The sequence below is a fragment of the Neomonachus schauinslandi genome, chromosome 13 (assembly GCF_002201575.2).
Source record: "Neomonachus schauinslandi chromosome 13, ASM220157v2, whole genome shotgun sequence".
NCBI classification, from domain to species: Eukaryota; Metazoa; Chordata; class Mammalia; order Carnivora; family Phocidae; genus Neomonachus; species Neomonachus schauinslandi.
The window spans coordinates 42,587,868-42,611,366 of NC_058415.1; the positions used below are offsets into that span (position 1 = coordinate 42,587,868).

Sequence of the window (23,499 nt, forward strand, 5' to 3'; positions counted from 1 at the left end):
CTCCTGCTCCTCATTGTCCTCCAGCATGAGCATATATAGTGTGGATTTACAGTCTAATTTGATGCTCATTAAGGTCTCCTTCTCCAACTTTTTGTTGTTATAAACTTGCCCACAGAAGGAGATGGTTCCCCTTTCATCTATAGCATCATTTTTTCCTCACCACGTACAAATAGGCTGGTATGTCTCTGATCCTGGGAAAAGAACAAAACACACAACAAAAAACATGTATTGACCTCACTATGTTCCTTTTCTTCCCTTCCTTCTCTTTCTTTCTTTTTCCAGCAGTATTCCTTGAAAGACTTAAGTTATCTCAAAGTTCATCTCTCCTGTTCTCTCTTGAACCAGCTCCAGTCAAGTGTTTGTCCCTTTCCCTCTGCTAAAATTTCTCTTCAGAATTACGTGTGACCCCCACATCGCTCAATTCAATGAGCATTTACCAATCTTTATCTTACTTCATTTATCAGCAGCATGTGTCTTAACTGATGACTCTCTGTGCCTTGAAATACCTTCTTTTTCTTCTTTCCCTCCTGGTTTGCAGGCACCTGCAGTTGTGTTGCTTTCTTCCTTCAGTTCTAGCTGTTCCTTTTCTGTTCCTTTCTGGTCTTTTCCTTGTCTCCATGTCACCTCGGCCTTATAATGTCTCAGGCTCAAATCTTAGGATGTCTTTTTTTTTTTTTCCTTGTGTTTAAACTCACCCCCTTGGTGATTTTATCCAGTCACCTAGGCTTTCAAAATTGAAACTGTCCTTAGGCTGATGACCCCCACATTTGATTATCTACTCTGGATCTTTTCCCTGAACTTTAGGAAAGAGTATATGTAACTGCCTACTTAACATTTCTTAACTTGGATGCCTAATAGGCATATCAGACTTCACATCTTCAAAACTAAACTCTTCTGTGGTCTGCCTTCAGTATATGTCTGAAATTCTGCTATTTGCACCATCCGTGCTGTCGCTGTTCTGTCCAAACTACTATAAAGTATTACATGGACTATTGCACTAGTTTCCCACTCTCTTTTTTTCTCCTGACCTTATTCCCTTGGAGTCCATTCTCAACACAGATGCCTGCATGTTCTTGCTACAACTAAGTAAGTCAAATTAAATCCTCCCTTTTTCAACTCCCTCCACAGCTCCCTACCTCATAAAAGTAAAAACCTAAGTTCTTACTACAAGCTGGGAGACCGTACATGATCTGGCTCTGCATCACCTCTCTGATCTCATCTTTCCCTTCCCCTTAATCTCTCCACTGCAGCCGCACTTAATTCTTTTTTTTCCCTTGAACATCCAAGTAGTCTTCAACCTCAAGGTCTTTGCACTTGGCTTTCACTGCCTGAAGGCTCTCCCCACTGTTATCTGCATAGGTAACATTTTTACTGCCTTTACTCTTTACCTCCTACAGCCTAAAATCTAATTGATCACTGATATTGAGTAGGAGGAGTAAGAATGATGTGTGTTGTAATGGTAGAAGTACATACCTGGGGCCTGTTCCTATCCTAGGTTAGGGATCAGAGACTCTCCTTGATATCTATTCTGAGAAGATAAGACATCATTGAAACAAATTAGTTTCTTATAACTCTTCTTATATGGACTCTACCTCAATCCATAAATTCCCTAGACAAAATCTTTACTAAATTTGGAGAGGTAGAGCTTATCACTCCAGTTTGGAGAACTTGTCATAACTTCAGCCTTGATCTAGGATACTTTTTGAAACCTTACATACACGTTTCCCCAGGATTAAGACCTTCCGCTCCAAGAATCATTCTAGATAATGAGAGAGGTGATGGGAATATGTTGTGCTTATGAGTAGTATAGAGGCAGGAAAAAAAAGAGCAAACTGACATCTACTGCTTTAAAGATCTGGCTTACTTTCCTTTGTGTTTAGTCTCTTTTTTGTCCTCTCTTTTCTCCACTTGGAATTCCTTTTCTTTTTACTTGTTCCTCAAAAGTTACTTCTTAGGGGTGTGGTATAGGAAGCTTAACTGATTTTTAACTTGATGCTCATTCTAAAATTTTAATTTTGTAGTATTTTAATTTGAAAGTTATTTTAGGTCCTTATAGTCATTCATTCATAAGGTTTTTAAAATTTTTTTTATGTTTAAAGATTTTATTTATTCATTCGAGAGAGAGAGAGACACCCAGGCGCTCCTCTTCATAAGGTTTTTATTAGTATACTCAACTACACTCAATTCAGAAGTCCTTGATTATTTATTTATATTTTGTAAATTTTGCCTGTGGTTAGTAAACATTACAATTATTTTTCCATTGGTAGTCTGTATGTAAATAGTTATTCATAAAAACACACAATGAATTTTTTTAATGATTCCATCTCCAAGAGGCAAATACTGTTAACATTTTGAATATTTCCTTTCAGTTTTTTAAAATGCATTTTAACGTATCTGTGGATACACTAATATCTTTTACTTCAGTACTTTACTACATTATATTAAAACAGTATCATGACATATAATTACTTTGGAAATAATAATATAATTTATTTAACCATATTTCCAGTGTTGATAATGTATGTTGTTTAAATTTTTTACTATTGCTTTCTAAAATTTTTTACTATTGTAAGTAAAGCTGCAATAAACATCTTTACTGTCAGTTCAGACTGTTAGTATTCATTAGAGGCTATTGAATATGCAGACATAGATACACGTGCACACACACACACACACCGGGCCAGGAAACCATTTATGAAAAAGCCAGTAAGAACATATTAATGGTGTACAATTTACTCTTAGTTCATACATAAAGATAGTCTTGTTTAAGTTATTAAATGTTGAGAATGCACAGGGGATCATGAAGTTTGAAGGCGACTTGCCTGCCACATGAGAAATGATCAGGAAATGTTAAATTATTGAACCTTAAGGAGTTGTGTACAATGATATTCCACTTTGGATTGTGCAAATTAAAAAATCATAGATGTTTGGGCGCCTGGGTGGCTCAGTTGGTTGGGCGACTGCCTTCGGCTCAGGTCGTGATCCTGGAGTCCCGGGATCGAGTCCCGCATTGGGCTCCCTGCTCGGCGGGGAGTCTGCTTCTCCCTGTGACCCTCCTCCCTCTCATGCTCTCTGTCTCTCATTCTCTCTCTCACAAATAAATAAAATCTTAAAAAAAAAAAAATTCATCTTTAAAAAAAATCATAGATGTTTATTTGAATGTAAGAGTATTTTTAAACTTTGTAGGCGTATTTTTCTGTCTTAATTTGAATATCATTCTAGCCCATTTAATTTTTAACTATTTGGGTGAGTAAATGGCTCTTTTTTTTTTTTTTAAAGATTTTATTTATTTATTTGACAGAGAGAGAGAGACACAGCGAGAGAGGGAACACAAGCAGGGGGAATGGGAGAGGGAGAAACAGGCTTCCCACGGAGCAGGGAGCCCAGTGCAGGGCTCAATCCCAGGACCCTGGGATCATGACCTGAGCCGAAGGCAGACGCTTAACAACTGAGCCACCCAGGCACCCCAAATGGTTCTAAATAGTATAAAAATATGGAGAAACTAAGAACACAAGTGGAAAGGCCATCCAGTTGGGGCATAATCATAAATACAGAATATAAAATTTTACTATAAGCCAGGGAGAATCTGTGTTTCCATTTACACAGATTGTTTTAGAAATGTATTACGTAGATTGAGGTACAGATTAAGTCATGTTCAGCAACCATATAATAATGGTTAACATTTGTTGAGCTTATTGTGTATCAGCAACCGGGAAAAGGCCTTTTATTTCACTGTTTAAGTTTCACACCAACCCTATGTGGTATATTATTATTCCTTATTATTTTACAGATCAAATAGCCGAGGCTTAGAGTATTGTCGAAAGGTGGTAGAATTCAAGTCTATATAATCTTGGGTTCAGAACCCACAATCTTAAATTCTGTTATAAAGCCCACTGTACAGTTCTGTTATACATAGAATAATGTGGTCTTATCTTTAAAGGATTCTGTAAATAGATTCTATAAACTTGCATTATTCATTCTCATCAAAATTCAATGTTCAATAATTTTAATGGTGGAAAATTTATCTTGATATTAAATATTACTTAAAAAGATTCCATTGCTGGGCACCTGGCTGACTCAGTCAGTAGAGTGTGTGGCTCTGGATCTCAGGGTCATGAATTCAGCCCCACACTGGGTGTAGAGCTTACTTAAAAAAAAAAGATTCCATTGCATTCTTTTTGGTGAAAAGGGATCCTTGCATGTTACCATCCTTTGTGAAAAGGGCCCCCATCATTCTTCTTCAGCCACTCATTCTCCTGGTTATAAAAATTTGGTTTCTTTTATTTTGCTATGGCATTGCAATTTTTAATTTTTTTTTTGGCTTTCTGCAGATTTTTTTTATTAGATATGGTTTTTTCCCCCCCCAGAAAATATATTAGTGGTGGAGCTCAGGATGCTGAAATTTGTGAATGATCACACTGCTTTATTTATCAAAAATAAACAGTATGCTACTGTTTAGACCTCCAGTGTTCACCTACATCAAATTATTCATTCTAATCCTGAAGCATTTTACTTAATACTTACGTTTATTCCTCATCCACATGTATTTTTCTATATTTTTTCCAATAAATTTGAGTAATCTAATAATCCATGCAATAAGATGAAATTATTTACTTAAAAGTAAGATTTTCAAATATATTTTCACATTAATTTTATTACTTACAAATAATTGGGGCTTAGCTGTAATACTCACATGAGTTGGATAAAAAATTACACTAATAGTTTATCTCCAGTTCTTACTAAACTTAATTTTCTAAGAGTTAGAAACTTCTTAACTTACTGTTTCTAATGGAGTTTCTTTTTCCTCTTTCTCTCAATTCTCTCATACTTTTTTTTTGTTGTTTTTTTGCTTTCCCTCCCATTTCTCCTCCTTTCTCCAATTTATTAAGTTGATTTATTTCATGGTATTCATTTCATTATGAGAAAAGATAAAATCAGTTGCCCTCTGTGGTAGGTTGAGGGGAACGTGTAGGGGAGACAAAGATGAAGAGAGAAAATTGAAAAAAACTTTGAGCACAGGGAAGGGGTTGAGTCATATTTTCCCAGAGATCCCCTTAACAAATCATTAGTCTCATACACAAAACCTAATAATGTTGAGGGCTCCTCTGGAAGAGACACACCCATCAGGAGAAATAAAAGTAAGCTAGTGTGTTTTCTTCCTCTGAGCATGTAGCCATTTATCTACATTTTAATTGTTTTTCTACCTTTGCACATCACATGGGGACTGTATCAACATTTATAATTTCTAGACCATCTAACATGTTTGAGGGACTAAATATGTGTTTTATCAACTTTTTATTCTATTTAATGGTAATTATATGACACAATATCAATTTGGGAAAATTAAGAGTTGGGTTATAAATTCTTTTAGTTTAAACTGCATGTTAAATCAGAGGTTTTTTCCTCATATTGCTGTTACAAACAGAGTTTTCAATGGTAGAATTTATTGTCTTAGTCACAGTAGCAAATAGTATAGTTACTAAAGAAGGAGAATTTTATTCTTTTTTTATTTTTATTTATTTTATTTTTTTATTTTTTTTAAGATTTTACTTATTTATTTGACACAGAGAGAGTGAGAGCGAGAGAGAGACAGAGAGCAAGCACAAGCAGGGGGAATGTCAGGCAGGGAGAAGCAGACTCCCCGCTGAGCAAGGAGCCTGATGTGGGGCTCGATCCCAGGACCCTGGGATCATGACCCGAGCCGAATGCAGCCGCTTAACTGACTGAGCCACCCAGGTGCCCCTATTCTTTTTTTTTTAAAGATTTTATTTATTTATTGACAGAGAGAGACACAGCAAGAGAGGGAACACAAGCAGGGGGAGTGGGAGAAGGAGAAGCAGCCTTCGCGCTGAGCAGGGAGCCTGATGCTGGGCTCCATCCCAGGACCCTGGGACCATGACCTGAGCCAAAGGCAGACGCTTAACAACTGAGCCACCCAGGCACACCTGGATAATTTTATTCTTTAAGCAAATTAGTCATTGGGTCACAGAGCATATCCACTTCCAAAATTGTTAAGGTTAATAAAATATCTTGTTCCTTAACGCTAATAAAAATAAGGGAAGAAGAGTACTTCAGTATAAGTCCCTGAAAATTAAAGGACTTGGAGTTTGGGGTCCTATTCCTGGAGATAACTTGCTTTCTGTCCCCTGGAGTTCCTCTTAACTTTTCAAATTTCAATTTCTTCAACAGAAAACAGCATCAAGAATAGTAAGCATCCTGGATTATGGATTATAATGATTAATACTTGTATAGATGGAAATGTATGATTAAATGTTTTCATAGGCCAGAATCTTGGAAAAAATTCTAATCCATTTTGGCTTTTTGGACTATGAGAGGAAAGAAGTAGAGAAAAGAACCTCTCTGAAAACTGTTGTAAGCAATTGTTATTGCTAATTAAAAAAAAGTTACTAACTCCAATTCCTAAACCAATGTAGATGAGTTAATTTGTTGTATTACCTAATTTACTCACTTGCGAACTTTTTTGACCCACTCTACTGTTCTTAATGGGATGAGAATAAAATGTCATTTAACAGGGGACTGGAACAACCTAAACCTTTGTGTTCTTGTAGGATCTCCTAGCAAAATAAACCTTCTATTACCCCGAGGCATTGTCACCCAAAAACACTTTAGAAATAAAAATAGATTTAGCCTCCCTGAAGACTTTTTGTAGCCAAGTTTACTGATGGCCTGGGGCCTTGAATTAAAAATGGCTGGAGGGCTCTCTTTGTTCCCTGTACTCTAAGTCCATAACTGAGTGGTCTTATTGCTACTGAATAAGTAAAGTCCAATCAGCTATCAAAGAAAATAGGCAAGTAGGAGATGTGTACTTAGAATAAGAACTAAGGAATAAGAGAGTTTGTCCCAATTCCTGGAGCAGAGCTGATCTAGATATTTGTTCCAGGCTTTTTTAATTCTTTTCCACCCGCTGCTTGGAAGGATGGATATTTTCAGAGAAACAGAGTTTGCCTCAGTGTCTAGAGTTGCCCACCGGTCATATCAGATCAAGCCAGGACAGCTGAGAAGGAGTACATCTGTGTAAATTGCTTGGCAGAGAGAGCAAAGTGGAGAACTTGAGAAGAGAACAGTAAGGGAGACATGAGAGGAGACAAGAGAAGCTTCAAACATTAAGACAGAGCCTTCTTTCATGTATGAATAGGTCCAGAGCCTTATAACTGTGAAGGAAGATCCCAAGACATGACACCCAAAGAAAATATACCACACCCTTGGCACTAAGGGTCAGTAAATTGGTCCTCAGTCCTGACCACACACTATCATTCTTCCTATACTTTGGGCAGTGGAAGGGAAACTATGAGTTTTTCTTTGTCAACAATCAATGTTCATGAGATGCTCAAATAATTGAAATCTAGAAATTCTTTTTTTATATATTTTTAAATTGAGGTATAATTAGGTATTTATAAATTCTTTAATATTTTAAATATTTAAATATTTATTTTTGGATTATTTTCTTCCAGAAAGATTAATTTGTGCTGGTTAAAAGCCAGCTATTATTAATAAAGCATACAAATAAGAGAGAAAGTAGTTAAATCTTTTAACTGAGTAAGTGACTGTGTATGCTGTCAGGCAGACCTTCATTCATCCTAGCTTCAGATCTCTCTGGACAGCTTAGCTCTTGTCTCCAGATTTTGTTTTTTTCTTTTCTACCTGAACTCAATCATGAAAGCAGCAACACAGCACAGGTAGGTCACTATAAGGCCCACTTTGATCCCTTCATTTTTCCTCAACGTGGTCAGGTTCCTACTCTCTCTTCCCTCCTAGATTGATGATATCAACTGTGGACAGGACATTGGACATACTCCCTGGTATAAAGGTAACTGGGAGGGAAAGTTACAAATTCATGTCCTGAAATTCTATATAAATCATAAAGGCAACTTTGCTTTATAAAAATTGCTTAAACTTTGGCTGTAAAGTGAAACGGATTATTTGAAGCATCTATAATAATAGAGTGGTACAATCCCTTATAGAACATAAAAAGTATATTGAGCATATTGTGTCAGAGGAATGGCTTGATGAATCTTGTTTTTATGACAAGGTATATGTCTGAGAAAAAGCATTAAGAAAAGAGGTTTTACAAGCCTTATTAAATTTTACACTTTAAAAAATTAAAGTATAGCATACACACAGAAAAGTACTCTGCCACCTTTTGTGTAGTTAAGTTTCTTCCCATGAGGCAAGATTCTCCCACTCTTCAATTAGATGAGCAAACCTAAAAAACTAGTGTATTAGTTACATAATTTTGAACTTGGGAATTTCGCAAACTCTCAAATTTGAACAAAAACCCTGAGGGATTTTTCTCTTATTATAAGATCTCCCTATCTCACTATTAGCCTTATTAAAAAAACAAAAAACAAAAATCTTAATTCTTGGATCACTTTCCCAGTGTCATCAGCAAATACACACTCTTTATGTAAATTAGTTACCACAAATTGAATTATGCCTCATATCACAATCAGAAGTTAGGAGTTTCATCACCATGTAAGTTCAGGAGCATTGGAGGAAAACCATTGTTAACCATATGTGACTCTGTATGAAGCCACTTCTATATATATCATATGCTGTCTCACAGTTTTAATAAACTCTAGTTTTAAATTTTTAAGTTCATGTTTCTTTGAGTTAAAAAATCGAAAGTCATCTATCATGCCTTCAGAACATTGCTTCTGTTTTATCACACTCTGTTGAAGGTCTCCAGTGGTCCCCTGTTGCCTACAGGAACAAGTCCACCTTCCTGAATCTGGCATTCAGGAGTCTACACTCTTGTCTATGGTCTTACTGCCTGACTGTCTCTTGCTATTCCTTCTGCCCCCCACCCCCCCCGCTACAGCCGTAGATGCTAATTCATACTAAATGGGAATGTATCAGTCAAACTTAACTCTCAATGAAAGATTCTTAGTTTTTCTTTCAAATGTATATATTGGGTTCAGTTGGGCTGATCTTATGCTCCCTTTCTGTCCCTTCCTATAACTGTACATAATGTTTTCACATTTCTTCCACCTTTGGAATGACTTTTGTTTTCATTCAGTTCCTATAATAGTATCATAGCTCAGTTCAGGTCCTTTCTTTTACATAGAGTCCTCTAAGTTGAATATAACTAGCTTAAAGTGTTTTCGTCCTCCTTAGGAATTTAGCACACTTTTCCTTTATTATACTGGCCAATAATACATATTGCCTCTTTAACATCAATTGTAGTTTTATGTTGATATTTGATTATATTATTTAGTTTTCCATCTGTTCATGGCTTTTTTCACCTCTAGAGTATTAAAATCAGGGCAAGTAGTATGTTGTATATAGTCTTTATAGATATGTATATGTGTGTATGCATGTTTACACAGACATGACTATTTTATTGATTATTAATAAATTTGGATATATTTTTTGAAACAGCTTTACAATGAATTACATATTTGTTTTGAAACCACAAAATCAAGTGAAGCTATACTCCGGCAAAGTGTTGTTAGTCTTCAGAATCAGCTATTTCAAAAAGAGCAAGAAAATGTTAAATTAAAAGAAAAGCTTCAGGAATCACAAGGAGCACCCTATCCTTTACTGCAAGAAAGTGATTCAGAGCACTCAGAACAGGTGAGAGACATTTTCTAAAAATGTTACCCAGTGCAATATCATATTAAATTGTCTCCTACAATTGACTAAATTTACGTAATTAGTATATTAGAATATAAGACTTGGCAGATTGTTGTATTGTGCTATTTTTTATACTTTGTAGACATGAATATTATATATAATATGGATTCAAATAGAAATGCACATAGAAATATATGGTATAATTGGCAAAGTTATGATGAAACACTTGACTGAAATATAATAATGAACAGCAAGTTAATAGATGATGCCCACTTTGAGACTTAAACTGAATGAGGTAATGGAATGGAAAGAATGTATAATAGGAAGTCTCATAAAGTAGTTTCCATAATGCCTGATATATGGTACTTAGTACCTTTTAGTCCCAATTCTGCCACTACCTTAAAGTATGGTTTTGGACAGTTATTTGACCTTTCTACCTACTTCCTGGTGTAATTCCTGAGGTAGTACAAATGTAAAGATAGATGTGTAGGTTCAGGAGTCAGATAAACCTGGGAGCAAATCACAACTCTGCCTGTGAGCTTTGTGAACTTGAACAAATTCACTAAGCCTTTTAGCCAAAGTTTGCTCGCAAATAAAATGTCGATATTACCGCTATGTTACACAGTTTTGTAAGCATTCTCAAGATCATGCATATTAAGTGCAGAGCTTGGCATATCGAATATGTTCCGTGGTATCTCTTTTAGATAATCTTCAAGGTAACTTTCAGCTCTAAATATGTATTGTAAAGAACACAGTCTTATTCTTGTAAGTTAAGGCACTTGGCATTTTTTTAAGTTTAGAATTTATTAATTTAGTTCAGAAATGGAATTAATACAGATAATTAAATGTTTTTAATGATCTTTTAGCAGTAATCTTTGAACAGTAATTCTTGAACCCAGCATATTTTGTCTTGCTAACGATTCAACCTTAAGACAACAGTTTTTAAATTTATAACATTATATTACATTTTTTGGATATCAGGTGCACAGGATTTATCATAAAATTTGTATCATGACACAGTATCATGTTACATACATAGGCCTATTTTATTTATTTTAATTTACTTATTTGTTCATTTATTATAATAAATGGCCTTGGTCCCATCAACTAATCCAAGAATAGAGCATTACTAATGACTTACCTCTACTTGTATACTCCTCCCTTATCTGGTACCCTGATTCTCTCACCAGAGGTAACCACTAAACTGTTTATCATTTTGATTATTTTTTAAAAAGTTTTATCACTTATAAATTATGAGGAAATAGTATGTTGTGTAGTTTTGTAATTTATAAAAATACCACAATGTGTTGTTACCTGGGATTTGGCAATTTTGACTCATCATTATGTTATTAAGATTCACTTATGTTGGGGCGCTTGGGTGGCTCAGTTGGTTAAGCGACTGCCTTCGGCTCAGGTCATGATCCTGGAGTCCCGGGATCGAGTCCCGCATCAGGCTCCCTGCTCAGCAGGGGGTCTGCTTCTCCCTCTGCCCTCTTCCCTCTCGTGCTCTCTGTCTCTCATTCTCTCTCTCTCAAATAAATAAATAAAATCTTTAAAAAAAAAAAAGATTCACTTATGTTGTTTGGTATAGCTGTTTATTTTTACTGATTTATAATATTCCGTTTTATGTGATTATATCATAACTACTTGTACGTTCACTTGTACATGAGCATTTGGGTTATTTCCAGTTTTCGCTATTATGAATAATGCTGCAACTGATATTTTCGTGCATGATTCTTGGTACACATATGCATACATTTAAGTGGAACATGTATCTAGGAATGGAAATCATGGGTTTAGAATGTGAAAACGTTACTTTCACAAAATACTCATTTTTCAAAGTGTTTTTCATAAATTTTACTCCCACCAACAATGTATAAGAGATCTGGTTGATTCCCATCCTACTTAACACTTGGTATTGTCAGATTTCATAGTTTGCTGGCAACTAACTAATTCAAGTATTTTTTATTTTGATCTTCATGTGCATATCATTGATAAAGCACATGTTCAAATGATTACTAGCCAAGGGTATGCCTTCTTCTGCAAAACATCTATTTACATCTTTTATCTATTATTCTACTGGATTCTTTTCCTATTCATTCATAAAAGTTCTTTATATATTCCTGATATTAATCTCTATTAAGTGAAATATCTTATCTCAGTGTATACCTCATCTTTTCATTTTCTTTAATGTGTCATTTGATGAACAGAAATTCTTAATTTTAATTTAGACAAATTAATCTTTTATAGTTAATGCTTTGGTGTCTCATTTAAGAAGTCCTTTCCTACCCCAAAGACAGAAAGATTTGCACCTCTGTTTTCTTTAAAAAGTTTTAATGCTTTGCTTATATCATTTATATTCACAATTCATTTGGAATTGTGTTTTATGTATAGTATAAGGTAAGGATCCATTTGTATTTATTTATTTCTCCCCAGTAGTAATCAGTTTTTCCAGCTCAACCTGTTGAACAATCCCCTTTTTTTCCCTTGTAGTGCTGGGCTACCTCTCTCATATATCCTACTTCAGTATACTTATGAGTTTCTTTCTAGGCTCTGTATTCTCTGTGTTCCTATACAGTGTTATATTGTATTAATTAGTATAGCTTCTAATAAGTCTTTATATTTGGTAGTTCTACTCTTACTTTCTTACTGTTCTTTAAAGTGTCTTGGCTATGTTGGCATTTAGCACTTAAATATAACTTTAAGGTTAATTCATAAAGTTTCATGAAAAACACTTGAAATTTTTCATGAAGAGTTTTATTGAAATATAACATACAAATAATAAAGTTTACAAACCATAAGTATGTAACTCCGTGACATTTCACAAAGTGAACATATCCCTGTAAATACCACTCGGATCAAGATACAGAATATTACCAGTTTCCAATAAACCTCTTTGATGTTCATTGCAAGGTAATTCCATAAAGGTAACCACCATTTTGACTTCTGTTATCATTGATTAGTTTTGCTTGTTTTTGAACCTTAACAGTGTTTCACCTTTAAACAGTGTGTTTGCTATGGGTTTTTTGGTAAATATCCTTTATCACATTAAAGAAGTTCCCATATCTTCATAGTTTGATGAAAGCTTTTTCATTAAGAGGTATTGAGTGTATATGGTGCATCTTTTAAGATGATAGTAAGGCTTTTCTCATTTATTCTGTTAACAGCGTGAGTTAACATTGATTGATTTCCAATTATTAACTTAATTTGCGTTCCTGAAATAAATCTAACTTTGTTGTAATATTTTATTATTTTTTGTATTGCTGAATTCAATTTGCTAATATTTTGCTTTGAATTTTTGCATCTATATTTATGAGGGATATTGGGCTGTGGTTTTCCTTTCTTGAATGTTTTTTGTCAGATTTTGGTATCTAGGTGATGCTGGTGTCCTAATGCAAATTGCAAAATATTCTTCTTCACTGGAAGAGTTTGGATAGGACATTATTTCTTGCTTAATAATAAACACTGAGGGTGCTTGGGTGGCTCAGTCAGTTAAGCATCTGCCTTCAGCTTAGGTCCTGGGATGGAGTCCCGCATCAGGCTCCCTGCTCAGCAGGGAGTCTGCTTCTCTCTTTCCCTCTGCTGCTCGCTCTCTCTCTCTTTGTCAAATAAATAAAATAAATAAAATCTTTAAAAAAATAATAAACACTGGGGGCGCCTGGGTGGCTCAGTCGGTTAAGCGGCTGCCTTCGGCTCGGGTCATGATCCCAGGGGTCTGGGATCGAGCCCCGCATCGGGCTCCCTGCTCAGCGGGGAGCCTGCTTCTCCCTCTCCCTCTGCCTGCCTCTCTGCGTACTTGTTCTCTCTCTCTATCTCTCTGTCAAATAAATAAATAAAATCTTAAAAAAAAAACAAAAACACTGAACGCTTTCCTTCTAAGATAAGGAACAAGTCAGTTCTAGTTAACATTGTACTGGAGATTCTAACTAGTACAATAAAGCAAGAAACAAAATCATACCAATTACAAATGAGAAAGTGAAACTCTTTTTATTCACAGACAACATGGGCATCTATGTAGAAATCCTACTGAGTCTGTGGTAAAGCTCCTAGAAATAGTAAGTCAATTTAGCAGTGTTGCAAAAGACAGGATCAATTTATAACAGTTATATTCTTAAATATTAGAAATAAGTTATTAGAAATTGAAATTTTAAAAGTACTGTTTATAATAACATCAAAGCCTATGTAATAATTAAGGATAAATTTGACAAAATACACCCTAGACCTATACACAAAAGTACAAAACATACTAGAGTATAATTAAAGACATACATAAATGGGCAGCTATGCCAAATTCATAATCAGAAGATAAAATATTGTTAAGATGTCAATTCTTTCCAAATTGATCATTCATATTATTCCAGTCAAAATCCCAGGAGGCTTTTCTTTTTTTCTTTTCTTTTCCTTTCTTTCCCTTCCTTCCTTCCTTCCTTCCTTTCTCTCTTTCTTCCTTCCTTCCTTTCTTTCTTTCCTTCCTTCCTTCCTTCCTTTCTTTCTTTCTTTCTTTCCTTTCTTTCTTTCTTTTGAGAAATACAAGCCAATTCTAAGATTTTACAGGGAATGCACAGTCAGCGTCCAGTGACCTGAAAGAGCAAAATCAAGTTTCATAAAGAAAAAAATTGGAGGACTTACACTACCTGATTTTCAAACATATTTAGCAAGCTAAAAGAAAATCAAGATAGTGTGCTATTGGCATAATAATTGACAAAATAATCAGTAGAACAGAATAGAGTCCAGAAAAATACCTACTCATATATATGTCACTTTATAGTAACTCTTGAAACAATAAGGTAAGTCACTTTATTCTTTTTCAAGAATGTTCTGTATAGGGTGCCTGGGTGGCTCAGTCATTAAGCACCTACCTTCGGCTCAAGTCATGATCCCAGGTCCTGGGATCGAGTCCCTCATCAGGCTTCTTGCTGAGCAGGATGCCTCCTTCTCCCTCTCCCACTCCCCCTGCTTGTGTTCCCTCTCTCGCTGTCTCTCTCTGTCAAATAAATAAATAAAATCTTAAAAAAAAAAAAAAGAATGTTCTATATATTTTGGCTCCGTTGTATTTTAAAGAAATTTTAGTATCACTTCATCAATTTTAGAAATATGCATTTGTTTAGAAATGTTTCTAATTTAACCTGTGATTTTCTTCTTACCCCTTTGGTTATTCTGATGTGTATTGCCTCCTTTTGAAATATTTGGGTGTTTTTCCTTGTATAGATCTTCCTCAGCTTACAATGTGTTTACATCCCTATAAACCCATCCTAAGTTGAAGATACTGTAAGTTGAAAATACCCTCAATACACCTAACCTACCAAACATCATAGTTTAGCCTAGGCTATGTTAAACTACTCAGAATATTTACATTAGCCTACAGTTGGGCAAAATTATCTAACACAAAGCCTATTTTATAATAAACTGTTGAATATCTCACATATGTGGAATACTGTATTGAAAGTAACAGAAACCAGAATGGTGATATGGGTGTGGAATAGTTGTTAAGTGTACAGGTTGTTCACTCTTGTGATCACTTGGCTGACTGGGAGCTGAGGCTCGCTGTTGTTACCCAGCATGACAAGAGAGGATCATACTGCATTATTGCTAACCTGGGAAGAGATAAAAATTGAAAACTCAAAGTACAGTTTCTACTAAGTGCAAATTGTTTTCGCATTATCATAAAGTCAAAAAAATCAGACGTGGAACCCATTGTAAGTCAGGGACAATTTGTATGTGTTACTGCTATTCACTTCTAATATACCTCTATTGTGGTCAGAGATAGTACTCCCTAAGATTATTGTATTTGAAATTTATTGAGACTTGTTGTATCGCCAGCATATGGTTTATGTGTACTTGCAGATAATTTGTATTCTGCAGCTTTTGGGTGGAGTGTTCCTTAAATATCAATATTAATTATGTCATTGTGGTTGATAGTGTTCAGATCTTCTGTCTTTAATGATTTTTGTATTTAATATTTTTATCAGTTTTTCTGTCAGTTGCTTAAGAGAGAGCTGTTAGAATCTCTCTCTGGTAGTCAGGTCTTTCTGATTAAATGAACCCTTTGTCATTATAAAATGTTACTTTTATTTATAATATTCTGTTGGCTTGAGACCCGATTTTACTTTGATAATAGCCTATCTGACTCATTAATGGTTACATTTTACATGGTATACCTTTTCCCATCCTTTTAATTTCCACCTATAGGTGTTTTTATGTTAAAGTATACATAGTTGGGTCCTATATTTTTTGTTCATTCTGACAGTTTCTTCTTTTTCACTGCAGTGTTAATCCATTTAGAATTAATATAATTATTAATATAATATTATATAATATAATGGGTTTTATGTACCATTTTACCATTTTTTAAAAAATTTATCCTGTTTCTGTTCCTTTGTCCCTCTTTTTCTTTCTTTTGGGTTGACTGTTTACATATTTTTAAGAGCAATTTAAAAATTTCAGTTTTCTGTCTTCTGGACTCAGCTGTTTCTGATGATAAGTCAGAGGGAATTTGTTTCATTATTTACTTAAATGTGATGTACCAGTTTTGTCTAGCTTCTTTTAAAAAATAGCTTTAGTTTTAAGCATTTTAACTATGATGTTTCCAAGTATGGTTTTCATTATAATCAGCCTTCTTGCAGTTTGCTGGGTTTCTTGATTTTTGTAAAAAAAAAAAAAAAAAAAAAATTTTTTTTTTTTTTTTTTTTATATAAATAGGGGGAAATTTTTTATTTTTTTTTTTTTTTTTTTTTTTTTTCCCTTTTTTTTTTTTTTTTAAATTCCCTTTTTTCATTTTTTTGGGTTTTTTTATTTTTTTAAAAAAAAAAAAAAAAAAAAAAGTGTATGTATTTATTTACTGAACTAAATAGGGGGAAAGTGTTGACATGATTTCTTCAGTTATTTTTCTGACTCCTCTATTCTCCATTTGAGATTCCTGTTTCACTTGTGTTAGACTTTTCAATGTTATCCCCTAGATCAGCAAGTCTCTCTTCATTTTTTAAAATCATTTAATGTCTATGTATCTTCAGATTAGCTAATTTCTACTAATTTATGTTCAAATAACTGACATTTCTGTTATCCCCAGTTTGCTTTTTAAGTCTTTTCTGTGAATTATTCTTTAAATATTGTATGTTTCAGTACTGGAATTTTCATTTGTTTCATTATTGTAGTATATGTATATCTGTGGGGTTTTCCTAATCTTTCATATCTTACAAGCGTGTTTTTCTTTAGGTCCTTATTATAATAGTTAAAATAGATCCTTTAAAATCGTTATATTTTAATTCCATATTTTGGGACTTCTTGTGTTTGTTGACTAGTGGCTTTCCTTTGCTTTTAAATATGGGTCACATATTGATTTTTTTTCTCTGTGTCTAATAATTCGGGACCGTGTAGTGTATATTGTGAGAGAGATGTTATAGATACTCTGGTTCTGTTGTACTACTTATGTAAGTGTTGAAGTTTTTTTGTTTTTGTTTTTAATCAGAATTTAACTAGGTTAGACTTAAACTCTAAGCCCTGTTTCCCTTCAGGTAGGTACGTTAAATTGCTCTTATGTTCTTTTAACCTTATCTTGATTGTTTAGAGGTCGTGCCCAGTGCATGAAGAGTTGAGCTACCAGTCATACTTTTGGTTCTCTCTTTTCTACAATTTTCCCTTTCTGGCTGCAGTGGCAGGCCTGAACTTTGTCCTCTGTACATTTCTGTTGGAATTTTAGCCTTCGCACATAGTATCTGTTGTGGGCCACCCTTAGGTCAAAATCCATAAAAAAGGGAAGGTCATTCAATGTTGTTCTATTTTCTAAGTATTAATTCTTATTCAGATTCTCCCTGTGTTTGATTATTGTCTGTTATCTTCAGGTAGTTGTTTTTATATTTTGCTCAGAGTTCAAATAGTTATAGGCAGGAGGCTTAATCTGATAGGATCAGTTCAGCCATTATTATAAGTGGAACTCCCCCATCTTTTGACTTTTTAGAGTGAGTTTTAACTTACTTTTAAACACTTTTCATACAATGCGGGAAACTTAATACATTCTCCTTTATCTCTTCACCTGTTTTTGCTGTTTGTCTTACATTTTGATCCTACATACATTTTCATCCTCTAAAGACATTATCATTACTGTCATTAAAGAATCAGTATTCATATAGAATTTTTATTCACCTGAGTGTTCTTCCTTCTTCTCTGCAATTCTGTGTTTCTCTCAAGAATCTTTTGTCTTCTGTACTGAGCATTCCTCCAGTGTGGGTAGATCTGAGAGAGCTCTGGGGAGAGGAGTAAGAGGTGACCTCAGAAAGGCAGATGTGGGCTCAGGTCTCCTAGAGCCTTCTTAGGCCACCATAAGGATGCAGTTTTTACAAGGAGTGAGATGGAAATCCATTGGCATGTTTCAAATAGAAATGCAACATGGAACCTATTGGAGTGTTTCAATCAGAAGACTGCTAAGATCTAACTTCAGTTTTAAAAGGCTCACACTGGCTGCAGTACAGAAAGGAGACTACAGGAGGGCAAGGATGGGAACTGGGGGACAAATTCAAGAGGAAATTGTAAGGGTAAAGATGAAACTCAGGGGTGTTTAGGTTAGGTTGTGAGACATAGTGTGATTTTGGAAAATAATTCAAAAGTAGAATCCACAAGATTTGAAGGTAGCTTAGGTGTGAAGTTTGAGAAGAAAGGAGGAATTAAAAAAATGAATCCAGGATTTCTAGGCCTTACTAAGTGGAGAAATAGATTTGCCATATTCTGAGGCAGGAAATATTATTCTTGCATTTCTCCTAACAGGAAGGAGGACACTGAAGTTATACAGAGAGAAGTGGAAGCCCTGGATCAGGGAAATAGTACTAGGGATGGAGAGAAATGGGTGACTCAGGATTTCTACCAATTAGTAACATATTCTTTATCATATCATTACTGTAATCCTTCTTTAGAATTTAGTCCAACTAGACTCGTCTTTTTTTTTTTAAGATTCCATTCATTTATTTTATATATAGAGAGAGTGCACGAGCGGGCAGTGGGGCAGAGGGAGAGAAAGAGAATATCAAGCAGACTCAGTGCTGAGCATGGAGCCCCACACAGCGCTCGTTCTTCCAACCCTGAGATCATGACCTGAGCTGAAATCAAGAGTCAGACACTTAGCCAGATGAGCCACCCAGGTGCCCCTAGAGTCATCTTTTCATTCATCCATTCTTCCATCCATCCATTTATCATTTATTCATTCATGTATTATTCAGTGATATAATCAATATTTATTAAAATCCTACTGTATTCTAGGTACTAGGTTTAATGTGAAAGAATACAAAGATGAATAAGACAGTCTGCTTTGATGAATTTTATAGATGGCTATGCAGACAAGAAAATAATTATTATAAACTGTGCTATAATGGAAGTATGAGCATAGTATGAACTTTGTGGAAAGAAGCTTTACAGGGAGCATTGTATGGAGCGGAAAAGGGTTGTCAAAGCTTTCACAGAGAAAGTGGACTATATGTCAGCTTGAAAATTATTTAAGAGTTTCTACCTTGTTGGAAGTGAATTGTGTCATAGGCCCTGAGGTGACAAAGTGTGGGGTGTGTCCTGGATACTGAGCATAGTCTATCTAAGTGCTTCTTAGATTTTAATATACATCCAAGTCACTTGGTGTAAGGGGTTGTTAAAATAGATTCTAATTCAGTAGGGCTAGACTGGGGCCTGAGATTCTACATTTATGTCACATTCCCAGATGATACTGTGATAGCTGGTCCGGGGATCATCCTTTGATTAATAAGAGACTAAGTGGGCAAGTTGAGGGGAAGTTTTAGGAATATTTTATTCTCCCATTTTTCCTATCCCTAGTTTATTTTTTTCAAATGCTTTTATAGTGGGACTTTTTGGTGCATGATTTTTGAGGGTTACCTTTAGAGTAATAGATAACATAAATTCTGGATCCTTCATCTGTGTTACCTTGCACAAATTACTTAATTTCTCTATGCCTCAGTTTTATCATTTTTAAAATGGGTATTATAATAGTACCTACCTCATAGGAGTTTTATGAAGATTACATGAGGCAATGCTGGTAGGCATTTGGAGTAATAATTAGGTTATTATTGGTTAGGTCTTAATATCATTATATAGAAAAAACACTTCTTATGTCATATTAGTAAATTTGAAATTTTTTTCCTGTATTGGTGGTGATTTATCTTCTTTCTGAGATCACTTATAATCAGAATTACTGGTGAGCTAACTCACAGTCTTTGCCATAGAAAAGGGCAAAGCTAATTGGTTCATATGGGATTGAAACCTGTGACCTTTGATTTCTTAGCACCTTGGCTCTTAACTACCTGAATTTTGAATGACTGCCTGTTCTTATCTCAGAGTGCTTGTTTATCTTTTTCATGCAGAAGTACTGTTTCTTGCCTTGAAGGAATATCTTACAGTAGAGGGCAAGAGAGAAACCTAAGCCTTACACTTACTATGTTCACCTATGAATAAGAGTCACTTCATGTGGCTAACAGCAGACCGCAAGATTGGGGTTGTGAATTTTAACCACAGGCTTGTTTATTTTTATTTCGTATCACTGATAGTCTATTCCTTCCTTTCCTAAGTGGCAGAGAATTGTTTTTCTATATGTTGTTTTCCCTTATGTTCTCACTTTTTTTTTCAAAAATTTTATCACTAAATATTTGAAATCTACAAAAAAATAAATGTAATGTCTGTGTACCCACCAGAAGCTATCAACCAAAACTCTTGATGCTACCTGTGTGCTCTTCTTTGATCCCATTTTACTTATTTACCTAAAGATAATTACTCTCTTGGATATTAATTTTTATTTTTTAATTTTAATTTTTTAAATTAATTCCTGCCTATTAAAACCATTTTCTTAAATAATATATCACTTGGTATTGCCTTTATTTAAACCTTAAAAATATCATCCTCTGGGGTGCCTGGGTGGCTCGGTTAAGCATCTGACTCGATTTCGGCTCAGGTCATGCTCCCAGGGTCCTGAGGTCGAGCACGGGTGTCAGGCTCTGTGCTGTGCATGGAGTCTGCTTAGGATTCTCACTCTCTTCCTCTCCTTCTGCCCCCCCTCCTTTGTCCCCCCCCCCCCCCCCCCCACTGCTCACACCTGCTTGCTCTCTCTCTCTCTTTCTCAAAAGAAAATAATCATCCTCTTTGTATATTATTCTCCACAACTAGGTTTTTTTCTTTGAACTTTATTTTTGTAAGATAACTAACTCACTGCTGTTGAGTGTAGCTATAGTTGTTTCCCCTTCTATGGAATAGTCTATTGTATAAATAGGCTACAATTTATTTATCTCCTCTTTCTGTCACTGCACATTTTTTTGTTTTGTTTTTATTTTTTAGCTCTAGGAATTTTTACACACTGCTGCTATGAACGTTGTAGTACATGTGTCCATACCCACATGTGCAAGACTTTTTCTAGGATATATTGCTAAGGGTGAAATCGCCTGTCATGGAAATGCAAATGTTCAGGTTTACAAGAAAATGCCAAATTGTTTGCCAAAGTGGTTGTCTCAAATGATCGACTTCTTAGTTACATTCTTAAAAGGGATAAAATAGTATTCCATTCTGGTTTCAGTTTGTATTTCTTTGGTTTCTTTTTTTTTTTTTTTTAAAGATTTTATTTATTTATTTGACAGAGAGAGATAGCGAGAGCAGGAACACAAGCAGGGGGAGTGGGAGAGGGAGAAGCAGGCTTCCCGCGGAGCAGGGAGCCCGATGTGGGACTCGATCCCAGGACCCTGGGATCATGACCTGAGCTGAAGGCAGACGCTTAACGACTGAGCCACCCAGGCGCCCTTTCTTTGGTTTCTAATGAGCTTGAGCATCTTATGTTTATGTTACATGAAATACCTGTTTGTGTCTTTTGCTCATCTTTCTATTAGAATGTTTGTTTTTTTGTTGAAGTTCCTTGTTTTAGATCCTAATCTTTTGTTAGTTATTATATTATTGACCATAATGTGAGCTTCTATATTACATAAACCCATATCTCTGAGGTTTAAAATAATTTATTTCTTATTTACATTACAGTCCAATGTGGGTATTACTTGGATTTTCAGCTTCTGAGCAGTGATTTAGAGATCTAGGCTCCTTTCATTTCTTGGATCCATTAGCTTTCAACATGGCTATCAAAGTTGTCCTGGAATCATGTCTACTCCAGCAAACAAGAAGGGAAAAGGGGCCTAGAGAACCATGTTTAGGAAGTATTTATGAATAAGGCTTCAAAGTGGTACATAATACTTCTGCCAGCATTGTTTGGCAAAGAATTGCAAAGAAGATTGGGAAATATGAACCCCCAAATATTGGAAAACATGTGTCCATTTCCAAAAGAAGTGAGTTTAGAGATCAGCGAGCAGTCTCAGCTTTCAGTTATAATTGTTGCAAATATCTTCTTGCTTGTGGCTTGTCTTTTCACATATTCTGTGGTATCTTTTGAAAAATGGTTATTAATTATAATATAGTTGAATTTCTCATCATTTTCTCTTAAACTTTGTGCTTACTGTATCTTGTTTAAGAAATCCTACTTTATCCTGAACTCAGAAGATATTTTCCTATATTTTCATCTAAAGCATTATAGTTTTGACTTCCATATATAAGTCTTTATGTGGAATTGATTTTTGTTTATTGTAAAGAATATTCAATTTAGTTGTTTTTTTTTTTAAATCTGGATATCTGCTTGTTTTAGCACTATTGTGCTAATTAATAATCACTCCTTTTCTCAATGATCTGCACTGCTTCCTCTGATTTTTTTTTTTTTCCCTTTTAGAGAAGGGGGGTAGAGGGGTAGGGGGAGAAGGAGAGAGAGAATCTTAAGCAGGCTCCACACCCAGTGCAGAGCCCTATGCAGGGTTTAGTCTCACAAGCCGAGATCATGACCTGAGCTGAAATCAAGTCAGACGCTTAACTGACTGAGCCACCCAGGCATCCCTCCTCTGACATTTTTTATTTCATGTATATATGGGTCCATATTTAAGTGGGTCTGTTTTAGGCTCTGTATTCTGTTGTGTTGGGTAACTTTTTTTTAATCCCTGAAATAACAACACTGTATTTGTTATTATAGCTTTATGATGAGTTTTGATATCTGATATAATAAATCTCTTCAGTTTATTCTTCTTCAACTGTGCTTTGGATATTCTTGCTCTTCAGTATAATGTTTGTAATTGGCTAGGATTAATTTGAGAAGAAATGACATTTTTAGCATTTTAAATCTTTTTATCCCTAAGTATGCTATATATACTTCAATTTAGGTATTCTTTAATGCATTTTTAAAATGTTTTGTAGTTTTATTCATAGAAGTCTTATGTCTCTTTATTAGATAATGTAATAGCTACTGTCTCTTATTAGATTTTGAGTAGCTTACATTTTTGTTGCTATTTTAGCTACTTTTTGTTAGATTTTATGCTTTTGTATAGCAATGCAATTGATTTTTAAATGTTTATCTTATATCCAGCCACCCTGTTAATCTCTTATTAATTCTAATATGTTTTATAGATTCCTCTGGGTTTTCTGTGTAGATAGCTTGCCAGTTTTATTTTTTCCTTAAAAATCCTATTTTTTTTCTAAATTTTTATTTAAATTCTAGTTAGTTCTTAAGACATGAACAGACATTTCTCTAAAGAAGACATACAAATGGCCAACAGGCACATGAAAAAATGCTCACCATTACTCAGCATTAGGGAAATACAAATCAAAACCACAATGAGATACCACCTCACACCAGTCAGAATAGCTAAAATTAACAAGTCAGGAAACAACAGATATTGGCAAGGATGTGGAGAAAGGGGAACCCTCTTACACTGTGGGTGGAATGCAAACTGGTGCAGCCACTCTAGAAAACAGTATGGAAGGGTGCCTGGGTGGCTCAGTCAGTTGAGCGGCTGCCTTTGGCTCAGGTCATGATCCCAGGGTCCTGGGGTCGAGCCCCGCATCGGG

General features: G+C 35.0%; 1 protein-coding gene across 2 annotated transcripts in view; it reads left to right on the top strand.

The window, feature by feature from the left end:
* The window catches only part of CNTLN (centlein), a 306,857-nt gene that overhangs the window by 140,985 nt on the left and 142,373 nt on the right, over positions 1 to 23,499 (top strand). For both annotated transcript variants that reach the window (XM_044920332.1, XM_044920333.1), the window contains exon 8: positions 9,400 to 9,594. In XM_044920332.1, the coding sequence (XP_044776267.1) occupies positions 9,400 to 9,594 (195 nt within the window). The remainder of the gene's footprint in view (positions 1 to 9,399; positions 9,595 to 23,499) is intronic.